This window comes from Chiloscyllium plagiosum, chromosome 2 (genome assembly GCF_004010195.1).
Source record: "Chiloscyllium plagiosum isolate BGI_BamShark_2017 chromosome 2, ASM401019v2, whole genome shotgun sequence".
Lineage (NCBI taxonomy): Eukaryota > Metazoa > Chordata > Chondrichthyes > Orectolobiformes > Hemiscylliidae > Chiloscyllium > Chiloscyllium plagiosum.
This window is the reverse complement of record NC_057711.1, coordinates 73246308-73273781: the sequence shown is the minus strand read 5'-3', so window position 1 is coordinate 73273781 and position 27474 is coordinate 73246308. Positions and strand designations below refer to the sequence as shown.

The following is a 27474-nucleotide window of genomic DNA, read 5'->3' as shown; positions in this document are numbered from 1 at the left end:
ACCTCTTTCCACCTATCACATTTCTGACGCCCCTCCCCCAAGTCCCTCCTCCCTACCTTTTATCTTAGCCTGCTGGACAAACTTTCCTCATTCCTGAAGAAGGGCTTATGCCCGAAACGTCGATTCTCCTGTTCCCTGGATGCTGCCTGACCTGCTGCGCTTTTCCAGCAACACATTTCCATGCATAAATGTTATACTAGTAGACCAATATGCAAAGGAATATCTTAGGAGGAGAGTGGGACAGCCAAAGGTTTGGGAGAGAAGTCCATAACTTGGGATGATGCAGCTGTAAGCACAGTTAATGTTGAACCAATGTTTTTTTTTCCAATCATCAGGCATGAACAAGAACAGCAAAGGCAAGTTAGGAGATAGAGAAGAGAGAGGTCACAGAGAAAGTTGAACAAAAACAAGAATTCAGTAGTCATCCACATTTGGTCTGCTCATTTTGATCCACAATTAATTGGAATTGCCAAGTCAGAATCTTCAGTTGATGTCACCAATCAATTTCCTTTTAATGTGAAGTATGAGCTAAAGAAAACAATTTTGTACTCTTATCCAGGTCTTACTTTGGAACACTACTATGCAGTGCTACTTCAAATTTGCTTGTACACCATCTGGTTCACTAATGCTGGTCAGGGAAAAAAACTTGCCATTCAATTCAGTCAGATATGCATGTGACCATGGTCCCAAAGCAACATGGTTGCTCTCTGAAATGGTCTCAAGCCAACTAGGATAAAATGCCTTCAAAGTTAAACCACAAAAGGAGGTTTGCACTTCCATTGCAACCTTTACACAATACAAACTCTAATGCTTCAGAATTTTAACATAGATATTCTATCTTTCCCCAACTGTTGGCAATAATTGGAAGCAATCCTCATACTTCCTATGAATAATCGTATGGAGTAATCATTTAAGTGACAAGTCATTCACCACCTTTAGAGCTTTTCAAACTGAGTTTTGAGAAGATTTATAGTTCAGGTTGGAGATTTTGGATGTAAGTTTGCTCACTGAGCTGAAAGGTTTATTTCCAGATGTTTCATCACCCTACTAGGTAACATCTTCAGTGGGCCTCAGGTGAAGGATAATTCCCGCTTTCTATTTAGAAATAGAAATATATAGAAAGCAGGAAAAGCAGCGAGCAAACCTAAATCCAGCTTTTCAAACTGTTTGACTTGGTGCCGAAAAAAGAAATTTGCAAACCAGTTTCCTTCATGCTTGCCTTAGAGCGAGTTTAGAAGGTCTGTCAGATAGTGCATCCACTATCTCAAAAATGCAGTTGTGCTATTACTCATTGTAGAGCAATTTCTGCACCACCAAATAAATGCAACCAGTAAAACCAGCTTAACATTAAACAAACATTAAAGCTAGAAACACAAATCCAGAGCAATGGAACGTTGAACAGTCAATATTGCAAGTTAATTACTTTTAAATCTGAAGTAGACAGGGTTTGTGCAATGGTCACTCTCACATTATGTGTGTAGGTGGGGCAGATCTCTAACTTGTTTGTGTCCCTGCCACCAAGCAGTCATTATCACGGTTGGGACAGCTGTCGTCGTGGCGAGTGTAACTTTTGTGATGGACACTAGAAGTTGGTCATCTAAGTGCATTGTTCTGTCTTCATTACCCTCAATGCAAAATAGTGTTCAATATCAAAGAGCATAACTCATTTATTGAAAGGAGCACAGAAAGTAGTCATTTACAAAGGTTGGCCCTGATAAGAAAAGGGTGAGCCTCGATGGAATTCAGAGACAAAATGTTTAGGGAACTCCCACTTTCAACTACAACCAGTAGCCGTACTGAGAAGGAACTTATAGGGTATGGGAAGAGTCTAGTACAACAAAAAAAAAAAATAAAAGGACAAAGTAGTTCACTGTCATATCAGTGCCTCAGGAACTATTTTATTTTGAAAATAGGCATGAAATCAAAATACAATGTGTTCAATATTACAAAGAAATTAATGTTCAGTGATTAGGTTTTCATCCAGGGCGAGATAGACAGTATTGTCAGAGTTAGTGATCAACGTTCACTTGATAAAAAAGGTCTGCTTTACAAATGCCCACTTAGAGAACTCTACCATCACCCCTGAACATTCAATGACAATACCATCAGTGAATCCCTCAGCATCAATATGTTAGAGGTTACCAATGACCAGAAACTGTAATTGATTAGCCATATAAACACTGTGGCTGCAAGAATAGGTCAGAGGTTAGGAATCTTGTATCAAGTAACTCACCTCCTGAATGCCCAAAGTAGTAAGTGAGGACTGCAGATGCTGGAGATCAGAGCTGAAAATGCATTGCTGGAAAAGCGCAGGTCAGGCAGCATCCAAGGAGCAGGAGAATCGACGTTTCGGGAAGGAACCCTTCTTCAGGAAGGATTCCTGAAGAAGGGCTCCTGCCCGAAACGTCGATTCTCCTGTTCCTTGGATGCTGCCTGACCTACTGCACTTTTCCTGAATGCTCAAAGCCTGTCCACCATTTACAAAGGCTCAAGTGGAGTGTGATGGTATATGCCCCACTTGCCTGGAACAGTAACAGTTCCATAAACTTTCAAGAAGCCCAATACCATCCAAAACAAAGCAGGCCACTTGATAGGACCACATCAACATTCACTCCCTCCTCAACACTGTACAGTGGCAGAGTGTACCATCTACACGATTTATCAGAAAAATTCACCAAGCTTCCTTGGAAAGCACTTATCAAAGCCATGACTGTTACAATCTAGAAGGACAATTTCAGCAGGTTTGTGGGAACACCACACATGCAACTTCCCATTCAAGCTCAAAATCCTGGAACTTCCTCCCTCATAGCATTGTGGGTCTACTTACAGTTTACCACCACCTTCTCCAGGGGCACAAATGCTGCCTCAGCCCATGAATAAAATTAACAAAACTCCTGAAGAGTGCCAGATAGAGTCAGAGATGTACAACATACAAACAGATCCTCTGGTCCAACTCATCCATGCCAACCAGATATCCTCGATAAATCTAATTGCATTTGCCAGCGTTTAGCCCACATACCTCTAAACAACAACAAGCACGCGAACTACAAATCTTCTCACAAACTTTGAAAAGACTTGTCTATTTATCTTATCCACGCCCCTCATGATTTTATAAGCCTCCAAGGTCATCCCACGGCCTCTGATACTCCAGGGCAAATAGCCCCAATCCATTCAGCCTCTCCCTACAGCTCAACCCACCCGCCCCAAAAAAACAACTGGCAACTTCCTTTAATTCTTTCTGAACCCTTGCAAATTTCACAACATTCTTCCTATAGCGGGGAGACCAGAATTCAGTACTCCAATAAAAAAAAGTGGCCTAACCAACGTCCTGTACCGCTGCAACATGACCTCCCAATACCTATACTCCATGCACTGACTAATAAAGCCTTCTTCACTATCTTATCAACCTGCGATTCCACTTTCAAGGAACTATGAACCTGCATTCCAAGGTCACTTTGTTCAGCAACACTCGCAGGACCTTATCATGAAGAATATACGTCCTGCCCAGATTTGCCTTTCCAAATGCAACACTTCACATTTATCTAAATTAAACGCCATCTGCCACTCCAGTCCATTGACCCATTCATTCAAGATCCCATTGTACCGTGAGGCAACCTCCTTCACTGTCCAATACACCTCCAATTTGCAGACTTACTTGGTACACCTATGTTCACAAAGTAATTTATCTGAAAGACAAAAAAAGTAGTGGATGCAGCACCAAATCTTGGAGTACACCACTGGTCAGTGGCTCCAGTCTGAAAAGCAACCCTCTACCACAACCCCAGTCTACTTTTGAAGTAGTTCTGTATCCAAATACGGAGGAACCTCGATTATCCGAATGAGATGGGTGGGCACTATTTCGTTCGGTTAATTGATTATTTCGGTTAAATCGAATTCCTCAGGGGCTCAGGGTTTTCCGTGAAGTTCGCTCTGCATTCAGGAGACTAGGCAAAAGCACACTGCATGCTATTCCACGAGATCTAACCTTGCTAACCAGTCTATGAGCAATCTTGTCAAACGCCTTGCTGACGTCCATACAGATCACGTCTACTGTTCTGCCCTTATCAAATCCTACTTCAAAAAACTCAATCAAATTTGAGAGACATGGCTTTGTGTGTGGAAAACTATGTTAACTATCCCTAATCAGTCCTTAAATTTCTAAATACATGTATACCCTGTCCCTCAGGATTCTCTCCAACAACTTGCCCACCACTGACGTCACGCTCACTGGTCTAGAGTTCCCTGGCTTGTCCTTACCACCCTTCTTAAATAGTGACATCACGTTAGCCAACCTACAGTCTTCTGGCACCTCACCCATGACTATCGATGATACAAATATCACAGCAAGGGGCCCAGCAACCACGTGCCTAGCCTCCCACATAGTTCTAGTGTATTTCTAATCAGGTCCTGGGGAGTTATCCACCTTTAGGAGTTGTCAGCCATCCAGCACAAACTCCTCTACAATATGGACATTTTTGAAGATGCCGCGATTTATTTCCCCTCATTCTAAGTCTTCCATATCTTTCTCTGCAGTAAACACTGATGCAAAATCATCATGTAGTATCACCCCCATCTCGCAGTTCCATGCGTAGGCCACCTTGCTGATCTTTATGCAAGCCTTTTCTCTCCCTAGTTACTGGTCTGTCCTTAAACGTATCTATAAAATTCCTCTGGATTCTCCTTAACCTTACTTGCCTCAGCCATCTCCTATATCCTCTTTGCTCCCTTGATTTCCCTCTTACATATACTCCTACTGTCTTTGTATTTTAAGGATTCACTCTCTCTATTTCTGCTGTCCATACCAGACATATGCTTCTTTTTCTTCCCATGACCAAAACCTCAAATTTCTCTAGTCATCCAGAATTCCCTACACCTACCAGCCTTGCCCTTCACCCTAACATGAACATAGCAAACGTCCAGAGATAATATCTCATTTTTGAAGGCTTTCCATTTTTCCCTTTACCTGAGAATATCTGCCCCCAATCAATTTCTGAAAGTTCTTGCCTAATACTGTCAAAATTGGCCTTTCTCCAATTTACTACTTCAACTTTTAGATCCGGTCTATCCTTTTCCATCACTATTTTAAGACTAATACAATTATGGTCACTGGCCCCAGAGTGCTTCACCCCCCGACAACTCAGTCACCTGCCCTGCCTTATTTCCCCAAGAGTAGAGGTCCTTCTCTTGTGGGTACATCTACATATTAAATCAGAATTCTTTTTGTACACACAAATTCCTCTCCATCTAAACACAATAGCACTACCAGTCTATGTTTGAAACGTTAAAATCTCCTACCATGACCACCCTATTATTCTTACAGATAACGGAGATCTCCTCAAATTGGTTTTTCAGTTTCCCGCTGACTATTGGATGGTCTGTAGCACAATACCAATAAGGTGATTATCCCTTTCTTATTTCTCAGTTCCACCCAAATAACTTCCCTGGATATATTCCCAGGAAAATCCTCCTTAAATACAGCCATATTGTTAGCTCTTAGCAAAAAAAAAACACACCCCCTCCTCTCCTTTCTAATAGGATCCATACCCTGGAACATTAAGCTGCCAGTCCTGTCCATCAGAGTCATGCCTATGATATTCCTATCACATGTTCCCAACCATGCCCATAGTTCATCTGCCTTACCTATTAGGCTCTGCATTTATTTCAATGCAAGTTTAATTTCTCAGTTCTACTTTGTTCTCGCCCATCGTCACTACTGACTTACTCCTTTTCCCAACTGTACCAGCCTTAGACTGATCTTTCTTCACTATTTCCCCACTTCCCCAACCCCCACCCCACCCTTTTACTAGTTTAAATCCTGAACAGCTCTAGCAAATCTCCCATCCAGCATAATAGTCCCCTTGCAATTCAGGTTTAATCCGTCCTTCTTAGACAGGTCACTTCTATCCCAGGAGAGATTCCAATGATCCAAAAGAAAAAGGATGAAAGGATGCAAAGATTGAAATAGAACGACACAGACTGGACTATTCAAAGACAGCAAGTCAGTCTGAAGACAGGTTAAATGATCTTCATTTGGTAGTGCATTTGTGGTCCACGCTCAGAAAAAAAGACAAGGGCAGAGTTTTGAACGATACAAATATTATGGAGACCAATATTAGTGATAGAACATAGAACAGTACAGCACAGAACAGGCCCTTCAGCCCACAATGTTGTGCCGACCATTGATCCTCATGTATGCACCCTCAAATTTCTGTGACCATATGTCCAGCAGTCTCTTAAATGTCCCCAGTGACCTTGTTTCCACAACTGCTGCTGGCAATGCATCCCATGCTCTCAACTCTGTGTAAAGAACCCGCCTCTGCCATCCCCTCTATACTTTACTCCAACCAGCTTAAAACTATGACCCCTTGTGTTAGCCATTTCAGCCCCGGGAAATAGTCTCTGGCTATCGACTCTATTTATGCCTCTCATTATCTTGTATACCTCAATTAGGTCCCCTCTCCTCCTCCTTTTCTCCAATGAAAGAAGTCCAAGCTCAGTCAACCTCTCTTTAAGATAAGCCCTCCAGTCCAGGCAGCATCCTGGTAAACCTCCTCTGAACCCTCTCCAAAGCATCCACATCTTTCCTATAATAGGACGACCAAAACTGGATGCAGTATTCCAAGTGCGGTCTAACCAAAGTTTTATAGAGCTGCAACAAGACTCTTAAACTCAATCCCCCTGTTAATGAAAGCCAAAACACCATGTGCTTTCTTAACAACCCTGTCCACTTGGGTGGCCATGTTAAGGGATCTATTTACCTTCACACCAAGATCCCTCTGTTCTTCCACACTGCCAAGAATCCTATCCTTAATCCTGTACTCAGCTTTCAAACTCGACCTTCCAAAATGCATCACCTCGCATTTATCCATGTTGAACTCCATCTGCCACCTCTCAGCCCATCTCTGCATCCTGTCAATGTCCCGCTGCTGCCTACAACAGCCCTCTATACTGTCAAAGACACCTCTAACCTTTTTGTCGTCTGCAAACTTGCCTGACCCATCCTTCAATCCATCCTGGGTAGATTTTCATTTAGGGTCCATGTAGAATAAGTGAAGAAATGGGACTGTGCATGATCAAACACAAGAAAGAAAACAGAACAAATGAAATGAAGACATGAGACAATCAATCAATCAAATTCAGAACAATAGCTGTACTAATGAGAATTTCTGGAAGAGTGGCAGTAAATTACACAATAACACAAAGTTACTTTCCTACAGATACAAGAAATCCAAAGCAAGCAGAAACCGTTGATTTAACCAGCAGAATCTATTAATATATCTTTTACAGAACACAGCGCAGTACAGGCCCTTCAGCCCTCGATGTTGCGCCAACCTGTCGTACCAATCTGAAGCCAATCGAACCTACACTATTTCACACATGTCCATTTTACCTAAATGGAATGGCAATCCAGAATTTTCAATTCAGCTCCAGAACAGGGGTTATAAATTAAAATCACAAATGCTGCTTGGAATGAGGTGAGTTGAGTGAGGAGTAGGGCATCCAGATAGAATGCCTAATGTTCTAGCCATTTAGGTTGCAACAAAGAAAATGGATTAGTACCAGGCCTCTAGTTCCAAGGAGGTACTGCCGGTGTACATTGCTGTGCACCAAGATGGAGTGCAAAAATCAGCCCTGATTGTTACTGCGGACAAGTGCAAGCTTAATTAAAACAACATACAAATATCTGGTTTTCAAACAAGATGAGCATTGAAAAATCAAAGTATAGATTTTGTTCACATACTCAAAGATCAATTACAGTAAAACTGACACCTATGAAACCAGGAGTGTGCTGATCGTTATCTGGAATATTTGATCAATCAAGAGGTCTACATAATCAATGTAAAAACATACACCAAGTAACAGAAACCTAATATACTGTTATACTTCATTTACAGCATAAATCACTTCAATAACAATCCAACTTTGCCTTAAATTTCAAAAAAAAACTTACTGACAGACAGCTTTCATACATCTTTCTCAGACTTGCTGGTCATCGCAGTATTGATAAGAAATTGACTTGAAATAGCAACAATTGATTAAATTTTGTGGCCATTCAGCTGAACAAGTTTATTTACACAGAGGTAAAAACATTTTAAAAACTATAATAATTGAACAGAATAATACAGTAAACTATGCAGTAGGAAGTAAATAAATCTTGCCAGTTTAATCAAAGACTACAGGTTTTTAAGGTGCCAGATAAAATAGTTTACTATACTATCAGCATATTTTATTCAAACATCTGAACTCATGGAGAGCAAAAATGAAGTTAATGACTATCCAATGTGTGCATCCAATGTATTCAGATTTCAGTATATAGGACAACCTCTAATTATCCAAACAAGATGGACAGGGAGTGTTTTGTTCAGATAACTGATAATGTTTTTAATGGGACGTTGAGATCTTGTTTGGAAAGTCTGTATACAAAATAAGGAGAACTGTACCCTGCAAGAATATTCACCAACCTTTATGTTAACTTGTTTTAAATAGGCCTCCAAGTGTAATCTGACTGCTCACCACCATCAACATTCCATGCATGCCAGTACGTATTCAAACATGCTGTCATCTTATTTCTTAAAATGTGTATGTTCCTAGACCAAGTCAAAACCAACAGGGCATTGTAATTCTGAAATTAAACAATCCATGTTCATATATGTGGAAAATGATGCATTTATGAAGCACCAACAATCTTTATTGGCAGGTGCAAAATTCCACACCATGAAAAGATTCATAGAGCAAGAAACCCAAGGTAATCAAAACAGTTGAGCTGGGCTTAGAAGATTGTATTTTCACACATTGCTGCCAGCACTAACATCATTAACCATATAAGAAAGAATTTGCTATGCTCAGCAAGTTAAACAATGAAATTGTGCAGGTGGTGACAGCAGCCATTTTGCAGCAGCAACATGCAATAACTGGCAATTGGTAAATGGTGATTCAGGGAACTGAAGGGAAACACTCAGATGGTAATCAGTTGCCAGTCCCTCAAAACATCTACCAAGCTTCACAGAATCAGAATCCCTAGTGTGGCAACAGGCCATTTGGCCCAACAAGTCCACACTGAACCTCTGAACAGTATCCCACCCAGACCCATTTCTCTTACCCTATTACTCTACATTGCCCCTGAATGATGCACCTAGTCTACGCATCCCTGAACACTATGGGCAATTTAGCATGGCCAATTCACCTTATCTGCACATCTTTGGAGGTGTGTTCACAAGTAACTCCGTCGCCAATCTTGGAGCCACTAGGTCTTGCTCATGAATGTACAAATTAGCTGGAGTGGTCATTCAACTGGAGAGCTTAGTCCATCATTCGATCAGATCATGACCGACCCGATTACTCCACATTTTGGTCGCTCCAGATAACTTTTCACACCACTACTCAATGTAGATAATTCTGCCCTTAGACATTCAAAGGCTCTGCGTTCACTGCCTTTCAAGGAAGACAGCTCCAAGGATTCTTGACCTTATGGAAGAAAACAAAACTCTTGTCTGTTTCAAATGGGTAATGCCTTATTCTTAAAACAGGGACAGAGATGCTCTCAAGAAGAAACATCCTTTTCACATTAATCCGTTTAAGACTGTTCATGACCTTGTGTTCCAATGAAGTCACTAACTGTTCTAAATCCCACAGTTGCAAACCTAGCACATCGCACTGTTCTGAAGGAGGAGGTAGAAGTGTAGTGTATACAATGAAAGGGGTCATCAGTGTTATCAAGCAGCACCTGCTAAGCAACAATCCACTTACTGACACCCAGTTTGGATTCTGTCAATGTAGACAGGCAGGAAGAACACAGCAAGCCAGGCAGCATCACGAGATAGGGAAATCGACGTTTCAGGTGCTCAAATACAGAAGAACAGCTGAATTAAAGAAGAAGGTGAGGTGAGGCAAGGCAAAGTGAAGTGAGAATGACAGCTTTTGACACCAAGGTCACATGTGACCAAGAGTGGCATCGAAGAGCCTAGCAATCAGTAACCAATGGGAATCAGGGAATAACTTTCTGGTGGTTCAAGTCAAAGCTGGCACAATAGGAAAATGATTACATTTGTTAAAGATCAGTCACTCAGCTCAAGGGCATTCCTACAGCAGTTCAGAGTTTGTGCTTGGTCCAACCCTCATTAACTGCTTCAATGACCTTCCCTCCATCAGGTGGTCAGACATGGGGTCATTCATAGACAATTGCACTATGTTAAGCACCATTCACAGCTCCTCAGGTACTGAACAGGTCAATGTTCAAATGTAACAACAACATCTGAATAACATCCAGGCTTGGGCTGAGAAGTGGCAAGTAACATTCATGCCACACAAATGCCAGGCAATGACCAACTCCACTGAAAGATGATCTAAACGCCAACCTTTGACATTCAGTGGTGTTACCATTGCTGAATTCTCCATTAATCAACATTCCAGGGGTTACCATTGACAAGAAACCCAATTGGACTTGCAATTTAAATGCAGTGGCTACAAGAGTAGGTCACAGGCTAGGAATACTGATGTAACTCAACTCCCAAAAGCTTGTCCAACATCTACAAGGCACAAACCAAGAGTATATTTTAATACTTGTCTCAACAGAGTGCAGCTCCAACACTCAAGAAGCTTGATTTGTACCCCATCCACAAACAACCACTCTCTCCACCACTAATGTCCAGTAGGTGGAGTCTGTATGCTATGTACAAGATGCTCCACAGAAATTTGCCAAAGATCCTTAGACAGTACCTCCAAACCCACAATCACTTCCAGCGAGAAAGGCAATTGCAGCAGATATATGGGAACACCACCACCTGCAAATTCCCTTCCAAGCCCTGCCCGGTGCCAGGGCGCAGGACAACTCTGACCGGCCTGAAAGGATACTGGAGCAGGAGGGGGAGGAACTATGTTGTGGTCCACATTGGGACAAACAACATAGGCAAGGCTAGGAAGGAAGGCCTGTTTGGGGACTATTAAGCACTAGAAACAGGTCCTCAAGGGTTATAACATCCAGATTACTACCTGATCCATGTGCAAATTGGCTTATGGATAAGAAAATTAGGGAAGTAAACACATGGCAAAAGAAATGGTATGGGAAAGAGGGGTTCCATTTCAAGGGGCATTGGCATCAGTTTTGGAACAAGAGGGGTCTATACCAATGAGATGGTCTCCACCTGAACCAATCTGGAAACAGTGTTGTATCAAAAAGAATAAATAGGGTAGTCACTAGGACTTTAATCTAGAGAAACTATAGTAAGTATGGTGGTAAATAGAAAGGGAAGCAGCAGATTAGCATGTGTGCAGGAGAGTTTAATTACACAGACTATGAAAGAAGTAAAAAAGGATGGATAACTCAGGAGATATTGGAATTTATAAAAAGAGGGTACAAAAACTAGCATGAGGGCAATTTACCGGAATGCTCACAGCATTCATAACAAGGTAGAGGAGTTAATGGCCCCAAATCATCTCAAATGAAAAAGATTTAGTAGCCATTGCGAAGACATGGTTGCAGGATGGCCACGACTGGGTGTTAAATATCAGGAGTATCAGACTATTCAGAAGGACAGACAGGTAGGTAAGAAAAGTGGTGTAGCTCTGATATTTAAGGACAACATCAGGGTAGTGGTAAGAGATGAACTAGGTTCTATGGAGAATAAAGATGGAATTCATTTGGGTGGAAATGAGAAATTCTAAGAAGAAAACGTCACCGATAGGAGTAGTTGTATAGGCCACCAAATAATATCACATTGGGGTAGACAATAAAACAAAGAAATAACTAATGCTTGTAAAACAGTACAGCAATTATCATGGAGGATTTAAATCTACATGTCAATTTGTTGAACCGGGTTGGTCAGGGTAGCCTTGAGGAGTTCATTGAATGTATCTGCAATAGTTTTCTTGAACAGTATTTAATGGAACTGACATGGGAGCAAGCCATCCTAGATCTGGTTGCATGTAATGAGACAGGAATAATTAACAATGACATAGTTAGGGACCCTCTTGGGTGGAACAATCACTGTATGGTTGAATTTAGAATACAAATGGAAAGTGCGAAGTTAAAATCCAATACCAAGGTCCTGGGCTTAAACAAGGGAGTCTAATAATAGGAAGAGGAAGGAGTTGGCTAACATAGACTGGAAGTAAACAGTCTATGGTGGGACAGGTGATGAACAGTGGAGGACTTTCAAAGTAATTTTCTAAAGTGCTCAGCAGAAGTATATACCAGTGAAAAGGAAGGACTGTCGGAAAAGGGGTAATCTGCCACGGGTGTCTAAGGAAATAAGGGAGGTTATGTGTCTGCTCTTTCAATTTAATAAAGTGGCTTAAGGTCAGCTAGAAACTAAAGATTGGGAAAGCTTTAAAAAGGTCAACAGAAAACCACACAAAAAAAAAGCTCTAAAAGAAGAGAAACATATATTCTGAGCTAGTTTTTTCTCATAATCTAAAGACAGATAGCAAAAGTTTCTTTAAATATATAAAGCAAAAAGAGTGATTAAAGTAAACATTGGTCCTTCAGAGAATGGGAAGGGGGATTTGAGGAAATGCCTGAGGTATTGAATAGGTATTTTTGTGTCAGTCTTCAGCGGAGGACACTAATAACATGTCAATATTTGACAAAGAAACAAAAAGGTAGGTGAGGACCTGGAAACAATTATTATCATGAAAGCAGTAGAGTTGGGCAAGTTAACAAAGCTAAGAGTAGACAAGTCTCCTGGTCCTAAGGGACTGCATCCCAAGGTGCTAAAAGAATTGTTGGGAGAAATAGCAAGTGCACATGTGGTAATTTTCCCAAATTCACTGGACTCTGGGGCACTTCCAGCAGATTAGAAAACAGCAATTGTGACGTCACTGTTTAAAAAAAGGGAGGTAGACAAAAGATGGGGAATTAAATCGACCAGTTCGCTTACCTCCTGTTGTGGGGAAAATGTTTGAGTCTATTATCAAGGAAGAAATAGCAAGGCATCTAGATAGAAATTGTCCCATTGGGCAAATGCAGCATGAAGGGCAGGTAATGTCTTCATAGAATTCCAAAAGTATAATGAACATGGTGGACCATGGGGACCAGTAAATATGGTGTATCGAGATTTCCAAGTGGCATTCGACAAGGTGCCACACAAAAGGCTGCTGCATTAGGCAAAGAAAAGGGGTTTATGGGCAACATATTAGCATGGATAGAGGAATGGTTAACCAACAAGAAGCAAAAAGAAAGGTATAAATGAGTGCTATCTCAGTTGGCAGTGACTAGTAGTATGCCTGAGGGATCAGTGTTTGGACCACAATTATTCACAAGTTACACAGATGATTTGGAGTTGGGGACCACATATAGTGTGTCAAAGTTTGCAGATGATACGAAAGATGAGTGGTCCAGCAAAGTGTGCAGAGGACTGTGAAACTTTCCAGAAGAACATACTTTAAGTGAGTGGGTAATGGTCTGGCAGATGGAATATGTTAATAAATGTGAAGTCATCCATTTCAGTAGGAATAAAGGAATAAATTTCTTACTTGAATAGTAAGAAATTGCAGCACACTGCTGCGCAGAGGGACCTAGGTGTGCTTGTACATGAATCACAGGTCTGCAGGTACAACAAGTAATTAAGAAGGCAACCATAATTTTGTCCTTCATTGCTAAAGGGATTGAGTTTAAAAGCAGGGAGGTTATGTTGCAATTGTACAGGATGCTGGTGAGGCCAGACCTGGAGTACTGTGTGCAATTTTGATCTCCTTTCTGGCAGGTGAACAGGTGCAGAACAGGTTCACTAGGTTGATTCCTGAGTTAAGGGGGTTGACTTACAAGGAGAGACTGACTAGACTGGGGATTATATTCTTTATAATTTAGAAGAATGGAAGGGTGGGGGTAAGAATCTTATCTATTCCCTTCGTAATTTCATATGTTTCTATAAGATAGAAGTAGAGAGGATGCTTCCTGATGAAGAGCTTATGCTCGAAATGTCGATGCCCCTGCTCCTCGGATGCTGCATGACCTGCTGTGCTTTTCCAGAACCACACACTCTACTCTGATCTCCAGCATCTGCAGTCCTCACTTTTTCCCAGGATGTTTCCACTGAAATGAAACTAGGAGAAGAGGGCATAACCTCAAAATTAGGGAGAGCAGATTTAAGATGAACTGAGAAGGACCTTCTTCACCCAGGAGGGTTGTGAATCTATGGAATTCCCTGCCGAGTGAAGTGTTTGAGGCTTCCTCAGTAAAAGGTTTTTAAAACTAACATAGGTAGTTTATTTTTTTTTTAAATCAGTAAAGGAATTAAGAGTTATGGTGAGTGGGAGGTTAGGGGAGCAGGGGCCATGAAAAGATCAGCCATAATCTTATTGAATGGCAGAGCAGGCTCGAGGGGGCCAGAAGGCCTAGTCCTGCTCCTAGTTCTTATGTTCTTACGTAAGCTGCTCACCATTCTGACTAGAAAATATTATTGTCATTCCTTCACTGGCTCTGGATCAAAATCCTAGAATTCCCTTCCTAACAACACAGTGGGTTAACCAACTGTAGTTCAAGGCAGAACCTCGAAACCTTCTCAAGGACAACTAGGAAAGGGCCTTAAATGCCAACACTGCTGTGCTCACATCTCGTGACTAAATAAAAGTAAACTTTCTCTGATCTGCTTCTAATAGATTTACATTCTTCCTGAAATAAGGAGACCAATACAGTACTGTGAACAGATTGGAGGTGTAGTGGACAGCGAAGGAGGTTACCTCAGATTACAACGGGATCTTGATTAGATTGGGCCAATGGACTGAGAAGTGGCAGATGGAGTTTAATTTAGATAAATGTGAGGTGCTGCATTTTGGGAAAGCAAGTCTTACCTGGGCTTTCACACTTAATGGTAAGGTCCTATGGAGTGTTGCTGAACAAAGAGACCCTGGAGTGCAGATTCATAGCTCCTTGAAAGTAGAGTCGCAGGTAGATAGGATAGTGAAGAAGGCGTTTGGTATGCTTTCCTTTATTGGTCAGAGTATAGAGTACAGGAGTTGGGAGGTCATGTTGCAGCTGTACAGGGCATCGGTTAGGCCATTGTTGGAATATTGCGTGCGATTCTGGTCTCGGGTTGGAGGATTTGAGCTATAGGGAGAGGTTGAATAGGCTGGGGCTGTTTTCCCTGGAGCAGAGGCCGAGGGGTAACCTTAGGAGGTTTATAAAATCATGAGGGGCATGGATACGGTAAATAGACAAAGCACAGCAGGTCAGGTCGCATTTGAGCAGCAGGGGAAAAAAAAAGACGTTTCGGGCAAAAGCCCTTCATCAGGAATGAGGCAGGCTGCCTCCAGGGTGAAGGGTGAAAATACCCTCTTACCCAAACCCTTGGTTTAGTTAGCCAATCCTCTAACCATGCCAAGGTATACCCCCAAATCCTCAGGCTTATTAAAGCACATTGTATCTTTCCACAAATTTGAGCCCCATTTCTCCTTCTCACATCTATTATTTACACCTACGTTACATCTCTACTTCTTTTAGCACCATTAGCACTCCCTTGGTCTTTTGCTCTGGGCACTTATCTGTTCCCCTCACTCTGCCCCTCCTTCTCAACAGCTGAAAACTTATTTCTCAGCCTGAATTCTGCAGACATTAAAAATAAAAATCTCTGTCTAACTAAGCTGCTTGTGATGACCTGCAACAAAACCAAAGCATTAAACTGATTGATAATTTCACCCATTGAGATGTTGTATTGTGAACAATTAAATACACGAGGCAAAACAGAGCACGCCTGCTGTTGATCGATTGATTACCATGCCATGCAGGTTATACCCTGTACATGTAATAACTGTCTGGGCTGATGAGAAAAGGAGGAACAAATACTTTACCTTAATCAATTTAAAATGCAATAGTTGTTTATGTTAATTCAGAGTTTACAAAATACATATACTTTAATCAACATTGGAAATACTTTTGTTAAGATGTTATTAAAAAGCCTGTTTCACAGAAGGTTAGCAGCACAGTTTTTGAAAACAACTGCTTTAATCAGTAGACTTCAGTGGATAAGGGGAGGCATTATTAAAACACTTGTCAAATAAGGCAGTTGGTTCTGCTACTTGCAGCTGCTTTTCCCATCAACATAGGCGACAAAGAAATGCTTTTATTTTAAGTTGGTTTTTAAAGTTGCAGATGTTAGACTAGTTGGAATTAAAACAGTGCCTAATTTTTTGCTATACTAAAAAGGGTCGATTTGCAAAATCACTGAAAACAGCTGAGATTTTAAATTTGACTCAAACATCCACCTGTCCTACACAAGTCAAGTTTCTTTGCTTCATGCAGGGTTTTAAATATCTATCAGCCCCTGTCAACTTGTTCTACAGAACAGCCAAAACAAACTTCATATTACGTAGAATTTCCCAAAGGTTTACATAGAAGATGCATTCAGGCCGACACTACTTTTACATGAACTTCACTGTTAAAGAAGAATCTCTTTGGTTTGATCTATTTCTTCATTTAAAATTACTAGGGACCATCAATACCAATGTCCATCACTGTACATCAGCAATACAAAAAAAAGAGTCCGATCCCAAAAGGAATCTAGTTGACTCAGATGCTTCCATGGAGGAGAAAGTGAGGACTGAAGATGCTGGAGATCAGAGCTAAAAATGTGTTGCTGGAAAAGCGCCGCAGGTCAGGCAGCATCCAGGGAACAGGAGAATCGACGTTTCGGGCATAAGCCTTTCTTCAGATGCTTCCATAGCTAGACAGTCACGACTTCAGCATCGACAAGAGTTGCACATGGGGACAGTGTGGAATCCACATCAATTCTGGAAGAATTGTCCAGAAAACTGAAAATTCTGCTGGGCATTTCTTCTATGCTTGAAATCCTTGAAATCTCCATCTCAAAAAATTTGATTCATCTGGAAACTTTTTAAAGAGCAAAGATTGGAGATTGCTGAAATCAACTCTACTACCATTGCCATAACCACTTAAAACATTTTCAAGATACTTGGAGAGGGGAGGTGAAATCACTAGAATATATGTTAGAGGTTTTGTTTTATTGATCGTTCTAAGAATTTTACAGAAATCAAAACTTCAATTTTGCATGCTCACAGCCAGTTTGAATTCAATTTTCTCCATATCCCAAAATTACTGGCCTAGTTCCTGTAGTCAAACAAAGAGCAATACAGATTTCCAAAGAAAACAGCCCACAAAAACATTGGAGGTTTGTGCTGTGATTTTTACCCCTTTCCTGATGATAGTTTAAAATTGAGTGCTGAGTCAAGGCAACATATGGCAGGAAGCAGCAGTTATGGTCAATAAGTAGCCAAACCAGATCGAAACATTCACACAAAGTTAAAGGCACTTAATATTTCTCACTTCTGAATTTAATTGATTTATTTCCAAATCTGAAGTTTTGTTTTCACATTTCTACATTAAAATGTGGATATCTTCCTCAAACTGTTCCACAAATTCAAAAAAAGTGTGTTTCTCAGGGCAACTGAAGGCACTCAATAGTAATGATGAATACTATGTCAGGAAAAGTTACACCTTACTTAACATGATAGTCTTTTTTTAAAAAAAAAAAGCAGTATTCATAACTGTTCACTTTTGAGAGATCAGGGTAGCATGTTAAGGTATCATTGGCAGTAGCTACTTGATTTGGACATTAATCTGCACATGAGCATTCCACAATTTACAGTCATATTTTGTGCAATGACCACAGGCAAAAGCTGTAAACGGCCATGATGACTGTTAACTTCAGGCGAACAACATTCACTTAGCTTGTGCACCAGTATGGATTGCAACATTTAATTAGGTGTGGCTAGGAAAGTATATACCCTAAACTGCATAGCACTGTGCATCCATCTTTTGAGCAGGAATATCTGTAGTTATCATATTTATTACTAATGCCAGTATTACAGTCAATGCCAGATCAATAAGTGAGAAATTTGGGTTAAGTGCCAACTTATTTCAGTTAAGGACTTGGATAATGGGCAAGTGGGTCTAATGTGAGATAGAACCCAAAAAAGGTACAGCTTGAGGAACTGGAGTTCACGGAGGTTGTCAGTTATATTTAAACTATCATTGGGCCGGGGGTGGTCATTAGAAAATGATTGGGGTTACGATTAAAACACTTAGGAGGTAGTTACAAAAATTATTGCAGTGATATAAACACTGGATGGAGTGTTTCTAAAATCTCGCTGCAGTTGTAGCTGTGACAGGATCACTGATTGAACAGTTTGTAGGCCATGCAGCCGCTGATACGCCCCATTCCAAGCACCAGAAGATTCAGTTTGAAGGCAGTCAGGAAACAGGAGTGGTGACGCTCAGGTCTCAGTCCTCGCAGGTGTGAGACCAGGAGAGGTCAACTGAGGCACGAGAAGATAAGGGCGAGGTGAGGGGAGGCCTTTGACACCATTCAATCGGGAAGAATAATGAAACATCCTGCTCCACCATTAGTTTGTCATCATCCTTCTCCATGACAACATGGAAGTCATGGAAATGACAAATGGCTCTACCACCAACCCATTTTCCCATTCAAACCATTGTCAAGCAGGGCTCAGTCATTGCCCCAACACAGTTCTCAACCAGAGAACAACAAATGCTTGAGATCACAGCTGTTCAGTCAGCATTGATAGAGGTAGAGCAAGCCAATGTGGAGTCTAGATAAGCTCTGAAGAGTTACAGCATCTGCATGGATTTCCTGCTACTGTTGTCAATCTAGCTTGTTGCAATACTTCACCTCACCAAACTCCCACTGGAGCGGAACAAAACTTACAAAAAAACTGATGGGAAATTTTTCAACTACCACTGCCTTCAATCCAAGAACAAAATCACTCCAACCAGTGTTGTCAAGCTGCAGCACGCAAATCTTGCTTGGGTATGTGCAAACTCAGGATGTAGTCCAGACCATCATCAGCACCTTTAGAGGCATATGACAACATCTCCAAGACAAAAAAGGTCCTCCATCAACCTAGTCTAGCTTTGTGGAAGAAATGTCTGATCAAGGTCCACACAGAGGCCTTAGAGAACACTGACCACTTTCAATCAGAAGTATCCAGTTGGCCAAAGCATCTACTGATGATGAGATCCAGCAATGCCTCAGTGTGGGAGCGCACTGAGGAAAAGGGTATTTGAGAACAACAATAATCAGATTTGACACTAAGATCATGGTTTACAGAGCTGTAGTAGTTCCAACCCTCCTATATGGCTTGGAGACATGGACAGTCTACAGCAGACACCTCAAGGCACTGGAGCAGTACCAATGCTCTCTGCACAAGATCCTGCAAATTCACTTGTTAAAAAAAAAGACACCAACACCAGCATTCTTGACCCAGCCAACATCCCCAAGCATCAAGGTACTGATGGCCCTTGATCGCTACAATGGGCTGGCCACGTCGTCTGCACGACTGACAAGAATCTCCAATGAGGTGCTCTACTTAAAACATCAGGTGAGCCCTAGGTGAAAAAAAGAATGCACTTCAGTGACACCCTCAAGACCTCACTGGCAAAGTGCAGCATTCCCACTGACGCCGGGGAATCATTGGCCCAACTCTGTACAAAGTGGAGGAGAAGCATCCGGGAAGGCACTGAGCACCTCAAGACTTGCCATCAGAAAGAAATGGGAAGCCAGGCACAAACAACAAAAAAAATGCACTGTCACACCAATGCCCCACCCACCCCTCTCCGTGATCAGCACTTGCTCAAAAATGTAGGTACCACAGGCTCTGTTCCAGGGTCTGTACAGCCACCTACAGACACACAAAGTGGATGAGAGTCAGTCTCATCTGTGAGGGACCACCAAAGAGGATTTGAACTGTCATATCTAGGAAGGTGGTGAGCCATAGATGAGCATCCAATCAGGGACCACTGATTTGCCCCAAAATGACAACAGAAATTGTCAGGTTCACATTAGCAGAGCAGTTCTATGTTTTTTTTAAAAAAAAGAGAAATGCACTTTCACTGGAGTAGATTAATTGACTAATCCCAGACTCCTAAAAACATGCCTCAATTTTTACATTGGTGAGCAAAGAGGGAAGTATTCAACATGTTCAATGGGTAAACCAAAACAGATTAACTGCTTTGAGAATTTCAAAGACCTGTTTGTGAAGCAGAAGCAGCAAATTATCTCCATTGGAATAACACCACTTATTACTTCATAGCACAATAAATGGTTAAGACACCAATGATCTGGAATATTACAAGGGGTATAAGTTACAAAAAGCTCTGGTAGACATTTTGAATATATAGGTATTCAAGTTTAGAGCACATTCTAATTATTTTCATTTTACAGCTGTTTTTGAAGTAAGAACCTTCCCAACTAATGCTAAGCTTTATGTTTCTCAGTTGTCATTTGAATGCGGTTATTCTGCATGTGTTAAATGTACTTGACTAGTCATTACCATGCATATTTTATATTCTCACTACACTAACCCAAGTCATGGCTTGGTTATCCTATTTAAATGCCATTTTAAAACAGTAAATATCATGGCACAGATAGCACGTTGCTCTGTCAACCCCTACAATTTTAACCTGTTGCCCAAGGAGTTCTTGGTGATGGCGTCTGCTGAGGTCCAAACTGGATTGGGGTCACAACCAGTTTAGCCACTCAACCGTCCTGACATCAGGAGCAAATGATTAGATAAAAGTTAAAACCATTCAGGACTCTAATGGCTAGCATATTACTTTAAGTGAAGACTCTGCAATCCCTGGCCCCCTTGTCTCTTGAAACTCAGCTTCAATCCTAGAGCTTCAGAAACAGACAAATTTTGATCCCAGTACTTAGGCACATGACGCGATATGCATTGCTGTATGAGACACTGATGTTGAAGCGTTGTATTTTTCACTCCTGAGGACAAATGCAATACATTTCATTTCAGAGGATCACAATTTATATGTTACAGGAAAAAAGAATGCTGATTTGGTTGGAAAGTTGCATTTTAAGCTAGAAGCAGCATCTTACTAGTAGAAAATACTACTTGCATAGCCATGAGAAAGCTTGTTTAATGTGTAATATATTGGACACACTCCAATCCAAAACCAGCAGTCTTGAATGTGTTTGAGTTTGCGTGATACACAGTGAACAATAACCCAATTAAGGGAGATATTGTTCTGCAGGATATCTTTGATGCACTCTATTTCCACATCAATACTACTAACAGAATTCCTCAGTCAGTCCAAAAACAGTGTTCTACCCACCACATGGTGGGGTGAGAAGCAGTATGAAGTCATGCTGTGAGATGCCAGATATATAGTTATAATGACACAGCAGATTCAAAACAACATGCTCCCTCATTTATTCATAATCAAAAGGGTAAAGGCCATATTCAATCAGCTCATTCTTGCAAAACTCAGCACAAAATCCCTACTGTTAGATTTGATTCTGTGAGCAGGCAGCAGTTAATGAACAGTCCTGAGTGTAATACAGTAATAGCAACTACCAAATGAAGATGATCCGTTGTGCTCATAAGCCACATTTGAGCTTGTTGGAAGTGAAGCATGTCATATACAGGGATCTGCTCCCCACAAGCAAAAGAAATATGTTCAAGTCATATTCTTTTCTAAACTATCTGGAAGTTGGGGAATCTATAATCGCCTGTTACTTTTGCCATAGCAATGACTTGATCAGGGTAATCTTGCAACCAATCAGCACTTTTTTTACTGTAGTATGAATTGCAACTACTTGAAATTTGGTGTTCTTGCTTTCACCCAATGAGGGCAATTTGAAAGGTTTCTGCATATAAACATTTCATAAATTATTTTGTCATATTACTGCCACATTTTCTGCATTACAACAGTGATTACACTTCAAAAGAATTTCAGTGCTTCAGCCTCACTTTGTCAGCCATGTATTTTCTGGTCTCTTTTCAAAACTACAAATTATTTTTCACTTCTCAACTAATGACACTGGGCAAACAACTTTCTCTTCTGAATGACTTGTTTGAAAGCTGCTTTCACTATAGCCATCCTGGAGCAATCCACATCAGCTGCAATATCCTACATTGCAGTCAAAGTTGGCAGAGGGTTACCATTCAAGAGGAAACCACAGAACTACAGCAGTCGTAATCAACACCAGACTACATTCCGTCCCTCTAATACCATGACATTTAAGGGTCAACTTTTTTTCCCTCTCCACAGATGCTGGTCATTTCCAGTTTTTGCTTTTATTTCAGATTTCCAACATCTGGATTATTTTTGTTTTGTACTAGAACAAGAGAGGGAGAAAAAGTGCAGGAAAAAAGGTGGCACAATGCCAAAGAAATAACAGTGAAAGTGAATGGTTGCTGAGATTTCCGCAAGACATTCTGTAAAAGGTGCCATATGAAAGGTTATTGTAGAAGAGAGAAACTCAGACTTGAGGGTAACGCACGAGGATGGATTGAGGATTGGTGGACACAAAGGACAAGGTCAGGATTAATGGATCTTATTCAGTTTGGAAAGATAAAACTAGTGGAGTGCCAAAAGCATTCATCCCAGTGCCTCAATTTACCATCTACATTAATAACTTGGAGAAAGGGGTAGAATGGAACGTATCAAAATTTGCTGAAATAAAATAGGTGAGAAGGCATATTGCAAAGAAGGTACAAGAAATCTGGGAAGTAATATAGCTAGGATGAGTGAGTGGGCAGAAACTTGGTAGGTAAAGTATAATGTAGGCAAATGAGAGGACATGCACCTCAATAGGAAGAATCAAAACACAAACTATGATTTAATTAGAGAGAGGGTCCAAAAAGTACTGAACAGCATCTGTGTGTTCTAGTGTATGAAACACAAAAATTGGTTAGCATGCAGGTGCTGCAAGTGATTTAGGCAACAGATGGAATTTTTCCCTACTACTATGAAGTTGAAATTTACAAATGGAAGACTCAGTGTGCTAGTGTGGACACATCTGGAGTACTGTGTACAAAATTTTAAAATTATAAAAAATAAAAATTAAATAAAAAATACTGCCTTTGGAGCTGGTTCAAAACAGATTCACTCCACAGATTCCTGGAATTAAGGGATAAGAAGTGATCCCATTGGAGCATACAAAATTCTGAGGTGGCTTCACAGGGTAGATGTTGAGATGATGTTACAAAATAAGGGTCATTCATTTAAAACTGAAATATGATGCAGCTTCTTTTCCCAGAGGGTAGTGAATGTTTGGAATTCCTTGCCCCAGAGTGCTCAGGAGGCTAAATCAAAGTATTTAAAGAGTAGATAGGTAGGTTATTATACGAATTGAAAAACAGAGCTATGAAGAGCTGGCAGAATCAGGCCTATAACAGATCACTCATGATCTTATGGAATGGCAGGGCAAGCTTCAGGGGATGAATGTCTTACGCCTGCTCCTATTTCTTAGGAAGTAACAAACACAGAATGAAGAGATGCACAAGAACTAGAGGCCATTGAGAGACATAAAGCTACTTTTCTCTAAAAAAAAAATTAGCAGCATGGAGAGAATCTTAATTAGTATTTTTGTAAAGATGGGAAGCCCACAAAGGATTAGCAAGAAAGTGAATGCAGTTAAAATTCACGGGCGGCACGGTGGCACAGTGGTTCGCACTGCTGCCTCACAGCGCCAGAGACCCGGGTTCAATTCCCGCCTCAGGCGACCACTGTGGAGTTTGCACATTCTCCCCGTGTCTGCGTGGGTTTCCTCCGGGTGCTCCAGTTTCCTCCCACACTCCAAAAATGTGCAGGTTAGGTGAATTGGCCACGCTAAATTGCCTGTAGTGTTAGGTGCAGGGGTAAATATAGGGGAATGGGTCCGGGTGGGTGCGCTTCGGCGGGTCGGTGTGGACTTGTTGGGCCGAAGGGCCTGTTTCCACACTAAGTAATCTAATCTAATCTAAAATATAGTTTAGAAATTCTGAATGACTTGCACTTTTGGATGTTTGGAGGTCAGCAAACAAATATCTTGGAGAAGTACTGCCACAAATAAATAACTGTTAGGGTATTTGTAACTGTAGGGATTTCAAGCTTTGATCCAAAATCTAGCCAAGCATTTCAAAGTCTGTGCACAGGGATACAAAATACCTTGCACTGTCCTAAAATTAATACCAGGTGCAGCAGAATTGATTTCTTATCATGCATCAAGTTTGGAACAACATGAAAAGTTAACTATGCACATCACGTACTAAAAAAAATCTTACTAAGATTGGGAGAGGAAAAACAAGTAACTTTTTTTTTCAAAATTAAAACTTCAAAACAAACTTATGCAAATATCACCATCAAATGTGTTTCTCTCTGTCGAAAGAGAATGTTTCAGGTTATGCCCTTTCAGCAGATACAGGCCAATCTGTAACATTAGCTGCTCATCTTTCGACATGATACCAGACTGAAAGATTTCCAGCATTGCCCCTTTCCATTTCAGGTTTACAACATCAGCAGTAGTTTACTTCATTTGTGGATGTGGTGCCAATTGAAGAGGCTGTTTTGTCCTGAATGATGTCAAACTTCTAGACTGTTGTCGGAGCTTCTAAAGAGGGGAGTATTCCATCACAACCCTGACTTATGCTGAGTGGACAGGCTTTGGGCACTGAGGAAGCGAATTAGTCACTGCAATTTTCATTGCCTCTAGCCTGTTCTTGTAGTTATGATTTATATGGCTCGTCCAGTTCATTTTCTGGTCAGTGTTAACCCATCCCATGCCATCCCCTCCCCCCACTGACCCAGGATGTTGACAGACATTCAGGGCTGGTGGTTGGATTTTTTTTCTTACTAGAGATGGTTATTGCCTGGCATTTGTGCACCACAAATGCTAGTTGCTACTTTTCAGCCCAAGCATGGATATTGCCCAGGATCACTGCACGTGATCAAGGCCGAGGTAAACAGACTTCAGAATCAGTCAGGGAATTGAGGGTTGTGTGGGGGGGAAAGGCAGGAAAATCGTGTTAAGGGTGATGATCAGTACAGCCCGGATTTCACAGGAGCTGAAGTAGGCCATTCTGTTATACGTGATCTTACTGAGAGCCCAATTCTTCCAGCTTGGAAAGATACAGTTTAAAATTTCAGGGACTTTGGAAATGCTCAGACTATCCATTGTTGGTAAACAGGTTGCTATCATCATCACCTTGCACATTTTCTCAGTTTAAAAGCAACACCACCTGGGTTGCTTTAACCTCCAGCAATTAGAACACCTAGCAAGGTTTCCAGGCAGACTTCATGCGATTCCCTTTTTAACTCTAATCACAAACCTCAAAATTTAATATCAAAAAAAGCGATTCCATACAGAACACTTAATTGAAGAAAGATGGTTACCTTCATATCGCGATCACAAAATGTAAACAGACAAGTGCACTAGCGCGTGTACAAACATTGAACCGTTTATGAAAAAATTGATAGATGCAATATCGAAGCTACCATGTATCCAACAGTCGCCCTTAGTTGCAACTACCGATCAGAAATTGTTTACAAACAATTAAACACCGCACAAACTTACGTTGGGGTGGGGGAAACACTTGATCTATGATTGACGCAAGTCAACAAGGAAAAACAAACAACTGCTCCTGGAGATTTTTCGAAAATCTATTTCTTGCCACTGATTGAAAAAAAAAGTAGTGGATGCGGCGGTGGCGATGGGTGGTATCGCGGAAATTGTGAATAATGCATTTAACATTAAAAGGTGATTATTTTTTTTTAAAACTGGTAGATGGGGTTACCCCTGCAGCCCCCCCCCCCCCCCCCCCGCCTTCACCATCTCATCCTCACCAGAAGCTGCTTCTTTGTTACTAAACAAATAAATCGTTCAGCCCGCCTCGGCAGCTACCTTTCGAACCTACACAGCACAGTAAATGAGAAATGTTACAGTGTAACCTTACGTGCGACACTGTTCTTATTGGGAATATTTATGGAAAGTTCTCATTCAATGTGTCTCGTAGGGACCCAGCCTCCGGCTGAATGGAACAGCTTCTTTGTCTGCACAGCAACGCTTCCACACGACAGATGGCTGTTGTCCAACACTCAGTCACCACTCCCCCCCTCAAAACACACCCCCAGTGAACAAAAATAAACATTTACTACGGAACTCGCACCACTTCGCCGTTTTAACAGTTTTACAAAAAAAAAAATCGAATCCATGATGTGATATTCAAAGAACTGAGATTTTAGGAGGCCCTTCCCCCCACTAAAAAGAAGATGCAGGAAAGCGCCACAGCCTTCAGTCCATAAAAAGGGCAGCCTGTGTAATGACTTGACAGATTTGTCCATTCAACCAGCGCCAATTACAACTGGCATGTATTTAGAGATAACAAAAAACAATTCCAACATGAAGCCATGGACGTTGGCTTTAACGATTCGGATTTCACCGGCTAAAAAGATGACACTTCAGATCAACACAAATTACTTTTTGAAATGTAGAAGGCTAAAAACAAACCATCTGCCCACTAATTTAGTAGAAAAAAGGCGAGAGTCCGTGCATTATTTAAAACAGCTGTTCGGTACAAACTCTACATCCAGGAATTCGCTAGGAATTTGCTGCGGACATTCGTCCCGAGTACCCAATCACTCCTTTATGAACATATAGTAAAATTATACAAACACATTGAGCTTACTGCCTCTCAAGGAGAGGCTAGTCTACTTAAAATAGGAAAATATCTCAAAATTACTAGTCAATAAACAAACAAAGTCATAAAAAAACTGACCTTAACAAACAAATCACAATTCAGGGCGATTCTTCCAAAATACTCATCTCGTAAAATATTTGCCCCATCGACACTAGTTCGATACTAAAATTTAAATAGAGCTTATATACACATTTTGTACGCAAATGGGAGGGGTGCACTTTGCTAACATGAACTCCGTAGGTAAATATTTATCCGCCTAAAAAATAATTGCATTTTATCATCGAAGAGACGCGTACCCCAAATTTCAGCCAGCCTTACTTTTGCAGCACATTGTCATAGTCCCCGCGGAGCTTCCCCAGCTCTATCTGCAGCCGCGCTCTCTCTTTCGCGGTCTCGTCCAGAGATTGGCGAGCGTCCGCCAGCTCATTCTCGTACAGGTTCTTGATGCCGGTCAGCTCCCGGCTCGTCACTTCTTCCCTCTCGGTGATTTGCAACTGCAGGATACTGTTCTCGGACTCCAGCGAGCGTACCTTTTCGATATATACGGCGAGCCTGTCGTTGAGGTTCTTCAACTCCTCTTTCTCCTGCAGCCGGGAGATGCGGGTCGGACTGAGCGGGGAGCTCGCTGCACTCCGGCCGCTCGGACGGGGCTGGCTCTTTGGAGTAGCCATCGCCATAACTTGCAGTCAGTGGAGGTTTTTTAAATTTTATTTTGTAAAACAAATGCACAATGAGGTGAAGGGGCAATTTTTTCCCCCCTGAAACAAAACAACCAAAGCAATGAGAGAAGCGCGAGCACCTGATTTTCCTTCCTCTTGTTCTGTGCCCGCGCTTCTCTTCCACAATCACTAGCTCCCGCTGTTAAAATGGCTCCTGGTTTTAGTGTTGGAAATGCACAACGTGACCATCTGCAGACCAATTGTACCGCGAGACTACACCGGTCCTCAAACACCGCCAGCTGCAAAGTTTGCGAAGTATCAATTTTCCACGGTAAATCACCCTGTAACTGCAATATTTTCTTCGATTATT

The 27474-nt window shown here is 41.3% G+C and overlaps 1 protein-coding gene across 1 annotated transcript in view; it reads right to left on the bottom strand.

The window, feature by feature from the left end:
* lmnb1 (lamin B1) overlaps positions 1 to 27260 on the bottom strand; it is a 60396-nt gene extending 33136 nt beyond the window's left edge. Inside the window, exon 1 of the mRNA XM_043711992.1 lies at positions 26764 to 27260. Coding sequence (XP_043567927.1) covers positions 26764 to 27122 — 359 coding nt within the window. The 5' untranslated portion in view covers positions 27123 to 27260. The remainder of the gene's footprint in view (positions 1 to 26763) is intronic.
* Positions 27261 to 27474: the final 214 nt, after the last annotated feature.